The 20,745-nt window shown below is 37.2% G+C and overlaps 2 protein-coding genes across 6 annotated transcripts in view; one reads left to right on the top strand and one right to left on the bottom strand.

Annotated features, from left to right (window-relative positions):
• dnai1.2 (dynein, axonemal, intermediate chain 1, paralog 2) overlaps positions 1-20,745 on the bottom strand; it is a 230,406-nt gene that overhangs the window by 164,263 nt on the left and 45,398 nt on the right. The window lies entirely within an intron of this gene.
• Positions 1-20,745, top strand: part of vav2 (vav 2 guanine nucleotide exchange factor) — a 178,092-nt gene that overhangs the window by 131,203 nt on the left and 26,144 nt on the right. For all 5 annotated transcript variants that reach the window (XM_052588370.1, XM_052588372.1, XM_052588371.1 and 2 more), the window contains 4 exons: positions 9,048-9,153; positions 13,271-13,369; positions 14,843-14,911; positions 15,196-15,296. In XM_052588370.1, coding sequence (XP_052444330.1) covers positions 9,048-9,153; positions 13,271-13,369; positions 14,843-14,911; positions 15,196-15,296 — 375 coding nt within the window. The remainder of the gene's footprint in view (positions 1-9,047; positions 9,154-13,270; positions 13,370-14,842; positions 14,912-15,195; positions 15,297-20,745) is intronic.

The raw sequence follows: 20,745 nt of genomic DNA, 5'->3' as shown, positions 1-20,745 counted from the left end.
AAAAAAAAAAAAACACGGCCGCTTGGTTTTTGGAACCGAAATTTGGCACCGAAAGATAAATAATTTTTCAATACTCATAGTATCGAAGTTTTTCGTTCGATACCTTAAAGGTATCGAAGTTCGGTACCTAGCCCTAGATATATATATATATATATATATATATATATATATATATATATATATATATATATATATATATATATATATATATATATATATATATATATATATATATATGTAGTAGGGCTGGGATAAACGATTATTTTTTAAATGATTAATCTAGCGATTAATTTTTCAAACCGAATCGATTTTGATTATCTCCCCATTAATTGACTACTAACAATTTATACATGTTGATTTACATATCTGAATGAAAAAAACATGAATTCCTTAACATTGCAATATATGTTTATTGCTCTTAAAATTACAAAATAAAAGACTGACTAAGAATGCATTACTTTGCACTTGTATAGAGATAGCATTCAATAAAACCTTGAAGCCTTGAAAACACATAGCTTACCTAAACAAGCTTACTGAACACATAGGGCCTAGCTTAAAAAAGTTCTTCTTTCAGATGAAAATAACAACAACTTGATGTCTAGCATTCAATAAAAAAGGTCACCCAAAATACTTGTTTAGAGCAATTGAAAGAATACAGCAACCAATGTAAACTTGAGGGCTTTAAGCTAATACAGAGAGTGCTTTTCCAAAAAATAAATAAATAAAAATTAACAGTGGGAGCCAGCAGCCTGTCATGGAGAAAAAAAAATCTCTGAATGCTCCACGTGAAACTTTGGCGTTCTGCCCTTTTTCTATAGTGTCTAATGATTTTGGTTAATATGCACAAGAGAGAGAGAGAGAGCAAGACAGCGCTCGTGTAGTTTGAAGACTGTGAGTGCGCGAGTGTGCATGTAACTTTGGTGTTTCGCCCTTTTTCTATCGTGTTTAATGATTTTGATTAATATGCACAAGGGAGAGAGAGAGCAAGAAGCGCTCGTGTTGTTTGAAGACTGTGAGTGCGCGCGCAGCCGGGGCTCTCTCTCGTACGCGCCCTGTCAGGTGCAGCAGTCATTCTATTCTACATCACTCACCGATCAAATAAGACTTTGACAGCCGCCAAAAAAAGAATAGATCAATGCAGAATTACCCCTGGATTGGTTATATAACGTTGGACAGAATGTTGATCCGGCCATCGTGTATATTCAGCGCACATAAGGTAAACGTTTTGCAAACGCATATTTTGCGTCGACGTATTTTTTGCATCAACGTCATCGATGACCTCGACGCGTTGTCCCAGCCCTAATATATAGTTATCTTCTCTTTGCATAAAATGTACATTTAATACCTTTTAAGAAGTATTTTATTCAGCGGATCCCAAATAGTCAACATTTTTGTTATAAAAACTATTTATAATTTTTGTTCATTCATTTACCAATTAAAAGCACTGGAAATCTGTAAACAAATGTCTTTTATGTTTTCATTATTATTTTATTTTTTACTGGAGGAGCATAATCCCAGGTACACAACAGTATGAAATACTGTATTGACCAGACTCTTACTCCATCTCTTACTGCTACTTTTCTAATTGTGTCAAATGAATTATGAAAAAAAGGCCATTCCAACTAATTCTTCCAAGACAAGCTAGCTATATACCTTCACTTTATTGATATATTTACTGTTAACATACCAGAATTCATAAAACAGCAATTTTTTATTCATCACTAAAAGTTTTGGGTCAGTTAACAGAACAAATGTTACATTTGTTTATAATGTTTTTATGCTTTGCATCCTTGCAAAGCATAAAAACATTATAAACAAATGTAACATTTGTTCTGTTAACTGACCCAAAACGTTCTCCCTGGCCACAGAACTTAGAGCCACCTTTACTGTTGAGTCCTGGTATATGTGAGGCCATACTGTATGTGGACCTTTGCCATTTCCGCTGTCGACGGCCTCTTGCACTGATCCGTATCGACTTTAGACGCTGCCTGATATAGCCTGAAGTGATTGCTGACCTCTTTCGATGTTCTTGATATCTCTTTGTCATCTGACCCCTCTTTACATGCAGATTCATATTGAAACACATTTTAGTGCCTAATCTAATAGAGGTTAAACCCACACTCAACGCTCAAGCACTCACTGCACCTCAGATGATGGAACAGTGAATTTGAGCGAATTAATGAAACTACCCATTCATGTGGACCCATGACCTTTTAAAGCCGTAAATATGGTTCAATTCCACCACAATGTTGCCGTCTGATTAATGGAAAGGTCCCCAATATGATGCGCTAGGACACAGTTTAACAAGCACTTTCATCAGGCTGCTCGGAGCACTTTTAATTGGACTTGATATCATTGTCAGGTTTAATGGAAATGTGCATGAAAGGGTGTGCTGCAGTGCTACTGAACCTCAGTAGGTTTATTCACATAAGCCCCGTGTCTATTAGATTGGAGATGTTTTTCAACATTGTGCCGTAAATGGGGCTAAATGCAGTGCGAATGTGAAGACTGCTGATTGTACTCAATAATAGTGTTGTATCTTTCGGTTATTGGAGTAAAGAGCGTGGTTCACTTCAGGAGATAAAGGGTAGAAAGTGCTAATCAAGGCGCTTTTGTGAAAGGTTAATGGTGTTGAAGAAGCTCTTTGGTCGGGCTTACTTGGGGACACTCCTCTTCAAAAGAACATTAAAAGACAGACAGCATTCACTCATACTGCTTACAGCCTGCAGATTTAAACTTTATGAGATTTATGTGACTGTGAGGGATGAAAGTACTGACTGTCAGTGGTGAATAAATTACCTGAAAGGCATACTCAAGTAAAAGTACACATATCTTACCAGAAAATTACTCTGATAGAAGTTGAAGTCACCATTTAGAATATTACTTGATTAAAAGTCTTAAAGTATGTGATATTTATTGTACTTAAGTACAAAAAGTATTTTTTAAATCTTAAACACACTTAAATATTTAAAGTAAAAGTACAAGTAAATGCAAAATGGAAAAAAAAACAAATAAATGCATATAAAATTGTTATAAAAAAAGATGCATAAATTGTTTTGTTTTAACATAAAATGTTGAATACTGAAAAATAGAAATGTGAAATTAAAAGCGACAGTTGGTGGCAGCAAGTGATTTAATGAGTGAGTCATTGAGATTCAACCGATTTATTCAAATGGTTGATTCATTCAGGAAAAAAGCATTTGACTGTGCTAATGAATGAATCACTGCATCATTTTTTTCAACCGATTCGTTCAAAAAGCTGATTCGTTCAATAAGTTAACACAGTCTATAGCTCAGAGATGCAAAACAGTGTTATGTGGTCTTTGGAAATATTTTCGTTGGCAAAATTGAGCAAATATAAATAAGCAATATTATGTCTATAATGGAAGTCACCTTTGCTTGTAGTGTAGTGAACTTGAATAAAATGATTATTAAATGTGTTCATGCTATCTGTAGAAAAACGGTACTCTTTGCGTGATATAGATTAAATTAACTATAACTTAAATTACTTAAAGGGTTAGTTAACCCAAAAATGAAAATTATGTCATTAATAACACCCTCATGTCGTTCCAAACCCATAAGACCTCCGTTCATCTTCGGAACACAGTTTAAGATATTTTAAATTTGGCCTGAGAGCTTTAAATGAAATTTACCCTCTGATGTCACATGGACTACTTTGATGATGTTTTTCTTACCTTTCTGGACATGGAGAGTATACCGTACACACAGCTTCAATGGAGGGACTGAGAGCTCTCAGACTAAATCTAAAATATCTTAAACTGTGTTCCGAAGATGAACAGAGGTCTTACGTGTTTGGAACGACATGAGGGTGAGTTATTAATGACATAATTTATATTTTTGGGTGAACTAACCCTTTAAATATAAAAAGCATACAGAATCATTTTGGACATCTACAATTTAGAATGCCTGGAATTTTGAGTGTAATAGACTAATAAATAAACGCCTGTGTACTCTGTGTGTGATTTTGTGATATAAACTACTTGATAATGTCAGATCTCACATCATTAAAATTCACAACAGCACTTACTTATCATATTATCACAGACGGTGCTGTATCTGAAAAATGAATCATCCACGGTTGTGCGTGCACTTGTTTGCACGTGAACAAAGGTGTTTTTAGGAGTCTTACTTGCAAGTGCCAGACTACTGATTCATCAAACCTGCTTTCCTATAGTCTGTGTTCTTCTGACTATTTTGTAATAAGTAAAGAATATGCTTCAGGGAGATGTATTGGAGTAAAAGTTAACATTTTAATTAGGAAATGTAGTGGGGTTAAAGTAAAAGTTAGCTGAAATATAAAAACTCAAGTGAAGTCCAGATACTCCCAAAAGAATACTTAAGTACTGTAACGAAGTTTTATTATTTCGTTACATTACACCACTGCAGTCAGTTTAGTATGTCAGACTTTCCGAAGGTCCTTGGTCACATCTAATTTTTTCCAAACTGAAAGTTTCAGAAAGCTGTATTTTTAGTTTTTATTTATCCTTTATTTCTTCCCATTTAATGTAAGCATAAGGGATTGACAGACTCTGTATGATCATCTGAAACATTACATAGAAGTTTATGAATTAAATATATTTAATAACTTTTTAAAAATATAAATGCAAGTTTTTTTTTCTTTCTTGCTTTCTCTAGCCTGTAAATTTTCCAACATTGGCCAGTGTGTTCAAAAGGGGAGCTCCATCACAAACTATTGCATTTTTTTCCCCACACACCACTGTTTTTTTCATTTTGACATGTTAATAGGTGTTAAACCAGGGACTGTGGTCTTGAGTGCTGTGTATTCAGGTATGCACTCATCCGAACTGACTGCTGTTGGTAATTCAGTGGTATAAATATGGCAGAGTGGTTAATTCTGATTTATTATCTGTGAGTAATCTGCGAGTTCACATCCAATCCAGCGCTATTAGATTTCCCAGCATCATCGTCTCTTTGCACTATATTAAATGTGTTCATCCAAAAACTGACAAAGCATGAAATTGTTCCATTTTAGCAAGCAGACTGTGTCCCTTTCTCCATCAAATAGTAATCATATGTCCGGATGTACATCATGTCAGCAATGATTTAATTCATCCTAACTGGTTGCTGCTATGTTACATTCTCACCTGAGGCATTGTGGGTAATGGAGCCTAAGGCTAAAGCACTCTGAGCTTCCAGGAGGGACAAACGACTGCCATTGGCACCTGTCTCTCCTGGCACCTCAGACTGAACTGAACTCAACAACTATTCAGGCAAGATGATGGATGTGTTTGGAAATTTGACAAACATTCAGTAGAATCCTCAAATAATGTACAGAACATCTTAACCAAGTAGTTTTAGCCCACATGGCTTGATTTTTTTTTCACAGATATGTATATAATTTAAGTAGGAAAGCAGTTTAAGTATATATGTACATTCAAGAAATAATATACTTATCCCCCCCCCCCCCCCCCCAAAAAAAAAAAATGCAAACGCATTTAGTTTCTTTTTATTTTGTTTATCATCTTTGTATTTGATTCAAGTCCCAATTTAGACTAATGGGGTATTTTTTTGCCCAGAACTGCAGTTTGTTGTATTCAGAGAGAGGCTTTGAGACTCGAGGTCACATCTTTGAGAGATATGCAAAATGCTGCCTGTCTGATAACATATGTACAGATGTTTACACCATGTTGGCCTCTTCTAGTACACAGGGTCAGTGTGCCAGTCATGCAGAAACAGCATGTGGTCCTCTTTTCTTGCCATGCCCTGATTCCATATGTAGCGGGTTCTGCCAGTGTTGTGAACTGTTCCCCTTATCTTCCCTCTCATTACCTCATCCCGGGTAACTGGGATCAGTTCTAGTATGACAGTGTGCGGTGAAGTTAACTTTTATTGACATACTACAATGAGTTTTGGATGGATCCTTTGCTCTGCTCTAAACATGGTTTTCCCTTTCTGGGTTTGTGGTTGGCTAAGCGAAGGAAACAGTCAAGAATGCTGTTACACAAGTGAAATCAGCACTTGTGAGTGGTCTCGGAGCAACCTCTGTGGTCCTGATGGTTTAGACAGCATGAAACCACAAAATATTTGTAATTTCAATTAATTCTTGGTTGTGTCCCAAATGGAGCTGTCTGAGAAAGAATCTTTCCACACTTTCAATATACAGATTATGACTACTTGCACCATATTGAATCATAAACCAGTCAGGAGTTTTCCATTGGCACTCATAGATGTATATGTACTTTATAATGCCCACCCACCAGAACCACAAGTTGGATCAGCCTTAATAACATTCATTTGACAGCAGAGCTGATCTTTAGTTTTGTGAATTCTTATATAAAGAAGCATTTTGTGATCTTTCCATGTGCTCATGCTGATTATGGCCGAAAAAGTTAAAAATTTTTACATATTAATACCTAGTGGGGTCATGTCATTGCATGCAGAAATGGACAACCTATTTTTGCCACACATATTTAAACAATAATGAGGAAAAATAACCACTTTTTTTGACAGTCTGTCTTCTTTCATCCAACACGATACGCACAGAACCCCTGTTATCTCTGCGTCTATCTCTGCACATAATGCAGCTAATGCCTGTCCTCCGGGATTTGAGGTCACACGATAGAGCCTTCAGAATTCTTTTAGCCTCAGTTCCTTTGCAGTTTGGGACTAGTGTGATTCAGAGGGACATTGTGTTTTTTCCTTTAGTCCACTGTGCTGTGACAGAAAGCAGCTCTGCGAGTGGGGAAAATCAACTCAGCTAATGAGGGAGGACAGCAAGCCATCCGTCCTTCAGGGTGAACTGTACAACCTCAATTAATACTTCAAACAATCCCTTCTCCGTGTGGACACAGTGCTGAATGTTAGATTGAGGCCAACACCTTTCTTTTTATTAGCTTGTCCGTCTCTACCTACTGTTCAAACATGCATGTCATGTTTTGTCATTTTGAAAAAGGAACACCATTTAAATCATGTTCAAAAAGGTAATTATTTTGAATTCTGTAATTTCACAGTTCTCTCAAAAGATTTTTTTAAAGTGAAGGTAGTCATATCCATGTACCGGTCCCACTGTAAAACACAGTTTTAATGAAAAACAGTTCAATAAACATTGAGCTTTTCACCCTTTTTTGTAATGATTGACAGAACAGTTTTCCCCAGAAGCTTCTAGTGGCTTTACAGGAATTACAGTAGTTATATTATATTACTTTGCTTTTGTTACAAATGATTAATATTTAATTTATATAGAATAGCACATCAATTAATTTTACTCTTATTCTGAAAAGCAATTTAAGGTGTAAAGAAATACACAGCAGTCTTTGTACAGTATAAACAAACTCTCTAATAAGACCTTCTAACGATACATCAAATTACCCACAATGCCCCAGGAGATCTAATATCAAAGAATTCCTGAATCCACACATTGTTCACAGAAGGTAGCAGTGGATTTGCTCTTATTCAGCAGCCACAGGCACGAACCAAAGAATTTCAGTCACTCAAATAAATAAAACATTAAACAGTTATACTCTTGAGTATTATTTGTTCTGAACGCCAATGTGAGAGACTGAAGATGATGAAGTTCCATGTAAAATTGTGCAGCTGTTTTCACTAATTTATATTTCAGGCAGCTGTTCTAGATGTGCAGGTATAGAAGGTCACACAGATGGAATAACACCCAGCAGCTCTTGCCAGAACGACTATCCTCCAACTATTGGCGTCCCACTCTGGCTGGCTTCCATCCATCTATGCCACTCTCGTTTCAAATTCCATTGATTCAGTAAAACAGTTTTGGATATAACTGGATATAACATGGTGATGGCTTAGATATTTGTGTAGTCTACCAACTACACAATTGACCAATTGACCACATTGACCAACCTGGTGTGCTAGTTATAGCAGGTTTAAGCTGGTGGTTTTTATCTAGTTTTACCTGGTTTAAAAGATGCACGACCACCTGAAAAATTCCCTAAATCCCTCTAAAACCAACCAAAAGATCAGCAAACCAGGTTTGGCTTGGGTTTTTTTCCAGCAGGGAAATGTTGTGCTCTGTGAAACAAATTTACCACATTAACTTTCAGTTTGTTGGAAATAAATTGTTTGGCAAGGGATTGCTGCAGCAAATCAAATCACACAAACCCCATAAAGCCAGCAGGATGTGGACCAGTAATTTCTTATCTTTGTTGTTCCCTTAGCAAAATATTTCCTCAGTATTAATCTATATTTGCAATGAAATAAACGTGTTACATAATAGCAAATCCATGGTATATAAAAGCATAATGATCTTACTGGCTAATTAAAAAGCTTTAAAGTGGGAACATGGCTTTCCAGAGTATCCTAGCACACACACGCATGTTGTTAAATGCTAATTAGGATTTCTATGGCACACTTCTTTGTTATCTGCTAGATATATATGCAAATATACAGCAAATGTTAGTCTATCATCACTTGTTTAGGAAGGGAGGGCTGAAAGAAGGATGGAGGGATGCGTTTGTACAGTATGTCTGTTCTCCATGAGCCGATGAGGCAGAGAACTAATCTCCTGGCAGGCGTTTGATTCGAGCCGAATTAGCTTTCCACACGTGTTTTAGTCTGCAATTAGACACATCAGCAGAAGTGAGGAAGGAACTTGTTGCTGTCTGGTTGCAAGCTGTCTGGTGTGTGAGAGTGTGTGTGTTAGAGAGAATGAGGTCTTCTCTTAGGGAGGGATGGATGACTGATTTGTTTGTTGCTGTGAGACACAGCTGGGACCAGGACACCTTCTGTGATGGCAAACTGCTTTATTTCGGCAGTTCCTTTTCTCCCCTGAGAGAACAACGGCAGAGTGTGCAGTGATGAATGGCAGCGCTGTGGTTTCAGGGCTCTTTTAATGTGTGATAAACACATACACAAGCTAATCAGGGCCACACACTGTATATGATGATGCTGACTATGTTCCAGGTATTTCAGAATTCAGTGTTTTGCATCAAATTATGACATAAAGATGACTGCAGACCTGGTACTTTACTAATTTATTTGATCAAAATACAGTAAAAGTAGTAGTAACAGAAAATGTTTTTCTTTTACTTGCACAGTGAGCATGATGTGGGAGAGGATGACATATATGACTGCGTCCCCTGCGAGGATGACGGGGACGACATCTACGAGGACATCATCAAGGTGGAGGTTAGACAGCCTATGGTGAGTGAGACACCATACGGACAACGCTCACTGGTGCGTGTGTGAGAGAGGATATAGATGGATTGTTTTCCTGTCATTTTCCCTCGGCTGTGCGCAAGTTCACTTGCTCTGCTTACATTTACTGCTTTGCCTCCTTAATGCTGCAGATCAGATACATGCAGGTAAGTGTCACGGTGAACCGCACATGATTCTCTTATGCTCCTTTAGTGATCCTCTTTCCTTTCCTTTAAATGTATGTCGACACAAGCCCTAGAACCCTTTATTTATATATATATATATATATATATATATATATATATATATATATATATATATATATATATATATGAAGATGAACTTGATGAGCAGGTCTAGACTCTCACTCTCATTGACAATTCACTGAATTTCTACAGTTTTATTTATTAAAGGAATAGGTGACCCAAAAACAGATAAATATATAAATATTTTGTCAATGAATATTTAACCCTCAGATGTTTTAATTAATGTTTACACTGCTATTTTCCATGCAGTGAAAGCACATGATGTCCAGGGACCTAAAAGACCTTGACAACACCTAAAATCTTATTTGTGCACCAACTTGCGATTTGAAAATACTTCACGCCAGACCATTTTTTTGCCAGACAGTTTTGCATGCGTTTTGTAACTAATCAGGACAGACCAGTTTGCTTATGCAGAAACATAGGGCCCCATTCCTAAAATATGCATTTGATCGGATTTGATCCTGAATACCATAGATTCTATCCTACATGAAAAGTGAGGAACAAATTTGCATTTATGAAGGCAGAAGCTGACATGAAAATTGTCTAATGTGTACAGTACACCAACTGTAGAGCATGTGTACTAATGTTTCGACTCCCATATACCTTTAATTCAGTTAATTCAACATTTGTTTATGAAAATAAACTTGCAATTGCAATATGCATTAACTGTTTTTAATAATTACATTGACAAAATTAATTTGTATTAATGATTTATTGAAAATAATAATAATTTATGCCCACCTCACACAATGTACAGAAACTATAAACTATAGTTGACTTCAGAAGACTTGAGATTCAGAACCCCACTTGTTTGCACTACTTGCTATTATGGTATTTTTTTTTTTCGGAACTCCTCTGTGGGACTTGAGACCAGTGAGTGGCCCAGGTGTCGCTCATTATCACTTTCACTTCACTTGCCCCACTCGTCTCAATGAGAAAACGATGACTTTAATTTTTATATATATATATATATATATATATATAAATCCAATTCCAAAAAAGTTGGGACACTGTACAAATTGTGAATAAAAACAAAATGCAACAATGTGGAAGTTTCAAATTTCAATATTTTATTCAGAATACAACATAGATGAAATTTCAAATGTTTAAACTGAGAAAATGTATAATTTTCAGGGAAAAATAAGTTGATTTTAACCCTCTGGAGTCTAAGGGTATTTTTAATGGCTTCAACACATCTCAAAAAAGTTGGGACAAGGTCATGTTTACCACTGTGTGGCATCCCTTCTTCTTTTGATAACAGTCTGCAAACCTCTGGGGACTGAGAAGAGAAGTTGCTCAAGTTTAGAAATAGGAATGTTTTCCCATTCTTGTCTAATACATGCTTCTTGTTGCTCAACTGTCTTAGGTCTTCTTTGTCGCATCTTCCTCTTTATGATGCAATAAATGTTTTCTATGGGTAAAAGATCTGGACTGAATTTCAGTACCCGGATCCTTCTTCTGCGCAGTATGTGCCATGATGTTGTAATTGATGCAGTATGTCGTCTGGCATTGTCGTGTTGGAAAGTGCAAGGTCTTCCCTGAAAGAGACGACGTCTGGATGGGAGCATATGTTGTTCTAGAACTTGGATATACCTTTCAGTATTGATGGTGCCTTTCCAGATGTAAGCTGCCCATGCCACACGCACTCATGCAACCCCATACCATCAGAGATCCAGGCTTTTGAACTAAGCGCTGATAACAACTTGGGTTGTCATTGTTCTCTTTAGATGACATGGCGTCTCAGTTTTCCAAAAATAACTTCAAATTTTGATTCGTCTAACCACAGAACAGTTTTCCACTTTTCCACCGTTCATTTTAAATGAGCCTTGGCCCAGAGAAAACTCCTGCGCTTCTGGATCATGTTTAAGATATGGCTTCTTTTTTGACCTATAGAATTCTGGATTGTGTTCAACGAAAATGTTTTCTGGAAGTATTCCTGAGCCCATGTTGTGATTTCCATTACAGTAGCATTCCTGTATGTGATGCAGTGCCCTCTAAGGGCCCAAAGATCACGGGCATCTAGTATAGTTTTCCAGCCTTGACCCTTACGAACAGAGATTGTTCCAGATTCTCTGAGTATTTGGATGATATTATGCACTGTAGATGATGATAACTTCAAACTCATTGCATTTTTTCTCTGAGAAACTCCTTTCTGATATTGCTCCACTGATTTTCTCCACAGAATTGGGGGAATTGGTGATCCTCTGGCCACCTTGACTTCTGAGAGACACTGCCACTCTGAGAGGCTCTTTTAATACCCAATCATGTTCCCAATTGACCTAATAAGTTGTAAATTGTTCCTCCAGCTGTTCCTTAGATGTACATTTCTGGCCTCTTATTGCTACCTGTCCCAACTTTTTTGGAATGTGTAGATCTCATGAAATCTAAAATAAGCCAATGTTTGGCATGACATTTCAAAATGTCTCAGTTTCAACATTTGATATGTTATCTATATTCCATTTATTGTGAATAAAATATAAGTTTATGAGATTTGTATATTATTCCATTCCTTTTTTACTCACAATGTGTACAGTGTCACAACTATTCTGGAATCGGGTTTGTACATTTTATATACGTAAAAAAAACAATTATTTTTTATTTTGGGGTTATTTTATACTTCTTAATATTTGAGATGTACTGCATTTATTATCCTTTATATTTAATTCCACTGTGCAAAATAAATAAAAATGCTAGCAGTTATTTTATTGCAGGAGCTTCTTCCTTTTGCTAGAAATTAGAAAGGAGGGGAGGCTGATTCAGTGCTAATGTCTGCCTGAGTTTAAAGTGTGTGCAGTCACACCGAGTGAGCTAATGTTAAGTTATTTTTAACTCACAAGGGAGGAAATCCCTTCTGCAGACTGAGAAAACTGATGCTGCCTTTATAGAGATACACACACGCACAATCAGACAGATGCTACAACAAGGCCACATTAGATTCTCACTGGGACAAATACAGGAGAGAAATAAACATGTCAGAGACCAAGACAGAGGTGTTTCAAAAGTGTTGTTGTTTCGCATATTAAATCTTCTCGATCTTCTATATGTCAGACAATTTACCACATGAGATTTACCACAATAACCACTGGAGTTTCACATATGCCCCATTATTCAGTGAAAGTCACTGATGTATTTGCCGTTCCCTATTCTGGCTGCTTTCTGTGTTGCTAGGCGGACCTTTGGAAGGATCCCCCCAACTCCTTTTTTGTCCAGCTTGCTGTCTAACGAAACAATTGTTTGTGATCTTGAATTTCTTTGAATGTGGGCAGGTTTGCTTTGGCTTTGTGCAACGCCAGGGCCAGATGTTTAAATGTGTGTTGTGATGTTCATTCCAGCTCTGGCCTTCAGCTGGCGTGCACCTTCCCCCTGCTCCAGCATTATCGCCAGTTTCTTAAACAAGCTTGCAAACCCGCTCGCATTACACCAAGAGCCAGTGATTACTCTTAATCAAATGCATCATGTTCTATTAGATCATTTTCTGTTGTTATTGTTTTGTGAATTGACCTCATTTAGTTACTCAACCCTCATCAAAACCACATTTATGGCTTTCCTACAGTTGTTCTTTGTGCTTTAGACCTAGACATGTATGTTGTTTTCAATGAATGAAAGACTGAATTCTTGCTTGAACCTCAGTGTTTTAACCTATAGTCCTTGTCAACGTTTCCCTTGAGATTTTGTTGTGAAATATTCTCTGTCCACCTCTGTCTTTTACTGTAGTGTGCTTTGGCCATCCTTATTGTGACCTGAATTCCCTTAAATTACAGTTCGGTACCTTGTACAGGTGTTTAAAGGTGCTGAGCTGACGTTCTGCAGGATGATACCAACATGGTTTGTGTGTCTTTTTCTTCTTCCCATAACAGAAAATGGGCATGACGGAAGATGATAAGAGAAATTGCTGCTTGGTGGAGATTCAGGAGACAGAGGCAAAGTACTACAAGACACTGGAGGACATTGAGAAGGTGAGTGGAGAGCATAGAAAGATTTAGAGCTGAAGAGAGAGGAAACGAAGGCCTGGAATTGGGTCAAGGTCTTGATAGGGTTCTCTGCGGATAGTGCGGTAACTCAAAATAGATGGAGGGAGAGGACAAAAGTTGACAACTGAGCTCTAGGTAACAATTGTTCTTAAGTCAACTTGAAATTTAAACTGAACTTTACTTTTACTTTCATAATATAGTGTGTGAATAATTATTAGGCAAGTGGATATTCTGATATTTTTTGTCCAAGCACATTTTACCAATTCCAAACCACATCAATCTTAATAACTACTAGTAAAGTTTGAATTTATTAATTTATAATTTTGATATATAATTGTAAATGAAGGCTGGAAGTAAAATATTCAGGTGTGCATAATTATTAAGAAGGTTTTCTTTTACAGATAAAATGAGCCAAAAAAGAGATTTAACTCGAAAGTAAGAAATTATTAAATGCCCATGAGAGAGATGTAATACTAATGCAATACTAGAATTTGCACAGTTAACGCAAGACCATTGAACAACAAAATGCTTATTGGGTCAGAATGAAGATGCACATTAATTTTATAGGTTTTGTGACAGATAAGTTGAGAGTGACTCTTGAAGGATCATATCCTCTTGTTCCACTCTTTCAAGAATTTATCTTCCAGAATCTGTCAATTAAGTTTTGGAGGTTCATTTTTGGTCCATCTCCTATCATGAAAAGTCTGTCTTGCAGAGATGGACTAAAAATTAACTCCTTTGTCTACAGCAAAAAAGTACTTCCTTTGCCTACAGGGCAGAAATGCCATGCACTGTCCACAAAGTGAGAAATCATGTTTGTTTTGTAAATCAGTGCTGTTTGCATGACATTGAATCTCGCCCTGGAGCTATTGCATATTGCACTCATGCTTGCATGTACAAACTGTACAAACTTGAATGTGTGATGTTTTCTTTTGCACTGTTTCCAATTGTGCTGTCACACACTATAGTACACACAGAATGTGAAGTGTGACAAAATAAGCCATTGTACTGTAATTAGAGGTGATGAATCCCTGCCAAAACAGTGAGAGATCATGCAAGTTTCATATTCCATACAGAGGTTTTGTTTACTGATTATCGCTTGATTAATTTCTTCCTAATTAAGTCAAACGTGTCAGTGTTGCTCTGAAATCCTTTTCTGCTTTGCAACTGAAAAAAAATAGATGCATTTGCCAGGATTTCTTGGGGTTTATTATCTTTGAACAGCCTGCCCGCAGCCATGCTAGACAAATATTATTTGACTTTTGTTTGTCAGAGACAATTGCCAAACCACAAAAAGGTGTACACAGTCTTATTACCGGTGTTTGATTGTATGCTTTGACTTTTAGTACATTTAATAAATGAATTTAATTACATGTGCCATTTCTGGAATTCAGTTCAGATTTTTTTGCTAAATATTATAGGACATTTATGGGAATTTCTTGTCTTTTACCTTTTTAGAATTATATGAGCCCCCTAAAGCAAGTGTTAACACAGCAGGATATGGAGGCCATATTTGTGAATTTAGAGGTGAGTTATCATTTACTGTATACATTTACCTTATTTTTGTAGTAACTTAAATATTGACTTATGTAGGTTTTGCTTTAAAAAAAATTGGGTTTCATTTTTTTTTTTTTTATGATAAATGTTAAAATATACATATCTTAAAACAATTTAAAGGTTTACATTTTGGCAACGCAGACAGATGGTCAAAAGCTTGTGTCTGACAGCAAATGAATTATTCTGATAGGGCAAAAGTATGATACAACAAATAGATAAGGCTGGGCTGACAATTCTTGGCATCTCTTATACAGGACATCATCAAGGTCCATTTTGCTCTGTTGAGGGCCATTGACATGACCATGGTGAGCGGGGGTAATGGCTTGGGAAAGATCTTTCTGGACTTCAAGGAGAGGTCAGTACCTTATTGGAGTATTTTGGTTTATCACAGTCAGTACTGTTACAACATATCTCCCTTTTGTCAACACCTTAAGCCTCTGTTGAGCTGAAATGACCTCAAGTGAAGGAGGCAAATTCTTGCTGTTGTCACCCTAAGAAAATCCAAGACACCAGCAGCCCAGCTATTTTAAAATAAATCCTCATCAGCGCCCAGAACCCAGAGGGCTTAGAAAGAAAATAGACCTGGCTGCGAGAGTCTGCTGCTTTAGAGCTGAACGCTTCCTGTTTTGAGTGCTCTTTTTTGTCTCCTGTAGCTGCTGTATCAAAAATCAATAACCAGATAATAGAGAATGTTTTAGCTACTTTATCCACATTGGATGACAGATACCCAGGGGCTCTAGTAAAATCATAACACCATTTAATCTACCAAAGGATTTAGCCAGCTGCCATACAGTCTCTTTCTTTTTACAGGTCATTTTTTTACATTTGTCTTTCTAAAAACATCATAAAAGGGCATGACCTTAAAATAACATTTACCCCAAAATTTAAATTGTAATTTACACAACATTGAACCCCACTGACTTTTGCTGAAGAAAAAAAACATTGAGACACTTTTCAAAATATCTTCTTTTGTGTGTGCGCCTTTAAAACTGCACTCTTATTCACACAGCGGACAATATTAAGATGCAGAGGAATCAGTCATATTCTGTCTGATGTTTGAATGAGAGTGGCTATACCTGGTGTACTCCAGGTCACTGGTCTGGGACCGCTGCTGATTCAGCTCAGTAATGTGCAATTTCCCTGCATTTCCCTTTGGATTGAGAAACACTGGAGCCTGACTAAGTGACAGGCCCTGTAACAGTCAGCTTATTCTAGTAATGCTACACTGCATTAAACTCTGTCAGGCATTACTGAGACCCTCTGAATCCATATTTCTGTATAAGAGTTCTCCTCTTGCTGTGCTCAGCACAATTGCTGTTTTTTATCCCAAATGGGACCTACTTAATAAAACCAAGTAGGTGTAACACAAAATTATGACCGCACTGCAATTAGAGTTCATGCATCCTCAGAGATGAGAACTTTGGTCTAGTGTTCTGGTTTATTAAGCAGCCAGATGACCTTGCAGTAGAATCTTAGGAATTGCTGCAATTCTTGGATCATGATCTCCAGGGACGCAGTGTTTTCAGACACGAAGGTTATAAACATCATCTTTGTTATACTCGCAGATTTTGAGGAAGTAAGTGTTCTAGACTTGGAGCAACTTTACTTCAGAGGGCATTTTTGAGCTTTTTAATATCACAAAAATTATTTTAGACTTGCATCAGATGTAATTCAAGCCTGATATTAGTGTATATCTATGATCTGAAATGGACATTGGATAAAAGTAAATATAGTAAACTCAGCAAGCTTCCAAAATGTCCTTGTATTTGAACTATTGTTCACTTAAAAATGAAAATTCTGTCATTGTTTATTCATCATCTTGTGTGAGACACAATTCAAAATATATTAAGTAATGCAGACATGTTTGGAATGATATATAAGGGTAAGCTGAGTACTGTAAATGATGAAAACATTTGAATTTTTGGCTCAACTATTGCTTTAAGGCTACTAAGTGTGGTTTGTTTCTAGTTTTCAGTTTTTCTAATAGTCAAATCTGTCATTATTTGCTTTTATATCAATAACTTGCATTGTTATAATGTGCAAGATACTTAAGTGTTTATTTTGTGTTGACTTTAAAGTCCTCAATATGCCCTTTACAGCAGCCACTTGTTCTAATGCACATTAAAGACTCTGTTTCTCTTTTATCTTCCACTCTGCTTTATACATCTAATTTATCCTCCACTTGAGTGCTTCCATAGATATCTTATCTCTCTGGTGGGTAAATGACTTCTCCCAATGAGAATTACAGTATAGGCTCTTGCGAGAGGAACTGAGACTTTGTTCTGCATCAGATTTATTGAATACTGCAGCTGCAGAGAGCATTTACATTCTCACAGGGAGAGGCTGATCTCTACATTATCATTACCTACATCTCTGTGATGAAGGTAATGATAATCACAGGTTCGTTTTCAGTAATGACAGCCCGCTCTGACGAAAATCTCTCAAAATGTTCTGTAAGATCTAAATGTTTTCTTTAAACTCCTGTTAACTGAAGCAAACCCACTCAGAATGTTTAATGCTATTTACAGTTGTTTAAGTTGGTGACAGGGATAGATTGCTTCCAAAAAAAAGCACGGAAGAGAATAGAAATTGAGGAGACAGCCCTATTGTTTCCATTTGTCAGTTTGCATAGACAATTGGCCCATTACAAGGCTCTTCCTCGAGCCCAACGGGCAGCATCACGCAGAGTCGGCATGACAGGAACGCCTCTCTTGCCTGCACTCTTTTGTTTATGTAATTCTGAGCCTGTCATCTCATTGAGCCAGTCTTCCGTGGGTGCCCTCACTAACATGCACTTTGGCACGACATTACAGTGGTACGTCCCTGTTCTGACACGCATGGCCATTTCTCTGTCCTATCACTGAACATTTTTTCTTTCTCCTTGATTTTATTTCTTTCCTCACCTCTTTGCCTGTCTGTATTGTGCATCACCATCAATAATTTTATCTCATGCTCACTTACTCACTTACTGTTCTCTTTGAATTAGCTAATTCTCAGTCTCAAAATGTGGTTGACACTATGCAGGAAATAGCAGTCTAATAAGAAAAAACAATTGTGCAAGAGAATCCTGCATTGGTTTTTATAAATGTTTTCCTCAATGAAATCTGACAGGACATATTTACATTTGGTGACATTAAGCATTAAATAATGCTGAGTATTTTTGGCAAATTATTCATTTCATTAAAGCAGGGTTGCGTCATTCGCCTTTGCAATTATTCATCTGATTGGCATGTTTCTGTTTTTCATTATGGGATGCACGGTCCCTCTCTCTTTCCTTTCAACAAAGAGAGAAATGGCCAAGGGATTTGGCCGTTGTGCGGCTGCTATCTTCCACACCTCCGTCCATTGCTCCAAAAGCCCAGCTGCCTTTAATTAATTTTGTTATCTCCACTTGTAAGTCCCTGTGACCTTTTGCGGCGCTGCGTTCCATAGAATGAAATAATTGAGAAGCTTTTCATGAGCCGTTGACACTGTGAAGGGCATATTAAAGAGTGAAATTCCCAAAAAAATCATCAGGCTGTTTTCTAAGACGCCACCTCGAGTGCAAAGCAAATCACAGCTTTTAAACTGTGATAGAGGTCGTTAAAGTCTCAAATGGGAATTTTTTTGGAGTGTTATTTCCGAACTAATTTATGTTATATTGGCAGATTGAGCTCAGAGTTGCTAGGAACATTATGAGTTGGTTTGCGTTGAAATCGAGCCACTATTCACTTCGTGCGTGCTGTGTTAGAGTGAAGGTGAGGGGTCTTCAATGCCTCATGTCAGAGACTATTACATCTTTCACCAGCCTGTCACTTCCACTTTGCTTTGCATTTTCCTTTGCTGTCCTGGGTCTTTTCCAATGGACAGATAGAAGCTGGAAGGAGAGCGTCTATACCAAATTGTATTTTCTGTGAAATAACATGCATGACAGCTTTGCCATAATGAGAAAGCTGGTGCGGCGGGTGATAGCACCGGAAGAGAGTTGAATTCAAAGAGCACATGTTTACACGCCAATGGCACAGGCTTTCACCCTGGGGAATATTCACACTTAAGAAACCCAGGGCTCTCTCTCTCTCTCTCCTTTCCAATCACATCCCACCCTCATAGTCTGAAGTGCCAAAAGAGGAGGAAACCAGGATGAACTTTTAGAGAAGAGACTGAATAGCCTTGACTGTTTTGCCATTGCAGTTGTCAGTATGTTGCATGTCTAAGGTTGGCTGGCGTCATAAAGCTAAGAAGACAGTGGCAACACAAATTGCAACATTTCTTTTCATTTCCACACCTTCCTCTTACAACTCGTATGCCTTGGGGAGGTGGAGGCCAAGTGTTTAGCACTCCGAGCTGGATCAGTCAACAGAATTGTCTTCATGAAAAAGCGCATTCCTTGAGGCTGCACTGCTTAATGTGCGTTGCTTCTGGTTGTTAACATGTTTCACTTCTACTCTGATTGCATTTAAACACATAATTAATGGGTCATTAAAGAGCGATCTCCGTTGCACACTGATGTATGTCCTAAATATACAACCCAGAATGAAAGAGCATTTGCAGACTTCCTAATCAAATATGTTCGATGGATGTGTATGCCACACTTCACAACATTATTTCTAGTACTTGTAAGTTTTTTTCTTTGTTAATGGGATGTTAGCCAATTTAATACCATTAGATGCTTAGCACAGATGAACAATGCATGGTCTTGAGTGCATGCATGAAGGAACATCCATTTGAGCACCATGAATGGATAATGGAGATGGAAGGGAAAAATCATAGCTATCCATAAACCTTTCAAGTACAGGTAGGCACAAATGAAAGCCTGGTTTGTATCCGTGCTCTGTTTTCTTGTCACAATCTCAAAGCACACACAGAGGGCCTCATCTCATACAGCATACAAACACCCAGTTGAGTTCTCTTTCACATATTCTTGCACTTGAATGGACAGATGCACACAAAATTATATCAAAATATATGTTTCTCTATGAGTATCCTTGTGCGCATAATCTGTTATGTCTAAAGTGAACATGTACAACGGAGGAAAAGAATTATAGATGTGTGCCATGATATTCAGTTAGTGCATTCAGTCTAATAGTGACAGCAGCCTAATAACCTGCTGCTGTCGGTGTCATTAATGTTAAGATTCATATCAAGAAAGATTCATATTTAATTGATACAGTGAGGTCTATGCAGTGTAATTGTACATTACAGTTTCTGTATCTGAATACTTCTGTTAGAATGTTTTTTGGTCATCCAAAACATTTTTGTGATATGTTGCATCCCTAGTACAACAATTTACAATTTTCTGGTTTAAAATATTTTTGTTATGCAAAAGCTTTGTTAAAGTTTTTTTTTTAATTATTAAAATGTTAAAAAAAGTAAAACAATACGTTATTTTTAAACGATGTGATTTTAAAATGTAAACGTTTGATGCATATAATACCTTTTAAAGCCATATAAAGACACTTTATGTGAAGATTCTCATTCCATTATTCTTGCATTGTTTCAAGTGTCCTACAATAAAACACCCTCTCTCCCTCGCAGTCCATTTTACGAGGCACCTGAAACATTTAATCTGGAAATTGCCTTGTAAAGAAGACCTTCATGTTCAATTATGCCTGTGACATCTGTTATTACAGCTAATTCCCGGCACCTGCTCCCAGATTTTCAATATGCTGTTGAATGTGCGTTTTGGCTCATAATTGAGCAGGGCCACCATTAATCTCCATCAGTCTATTTCCATGAGGAACCAAGCTGCCTCTCTTGTTCCAGATTAGCCTTTAATCAGGCCTGCTTAGTCCAAGGGCACGGAGGCCCAGACATTGAGCAGAGCA

Source organism: Carassius gibelio, chromosome B21 (genome assembly GCF_023724105.1).
Source record: "Carassius gibelio isolate Cgi1373 ecotype wild population from Czech Republic chromosome B21, carGib1.2-hapl.c, whole genome shotgun sequence".
NCBI classification, from domain to species: Eukaryota; Metazoa; Chordata; class Actinopteri; order Cypriniformes; family Cyprinidae; genus Carassius; species Carassius gibelio.
This window is presented reverse-complemented; position numbering and strand designations above follow the sequence as displayed.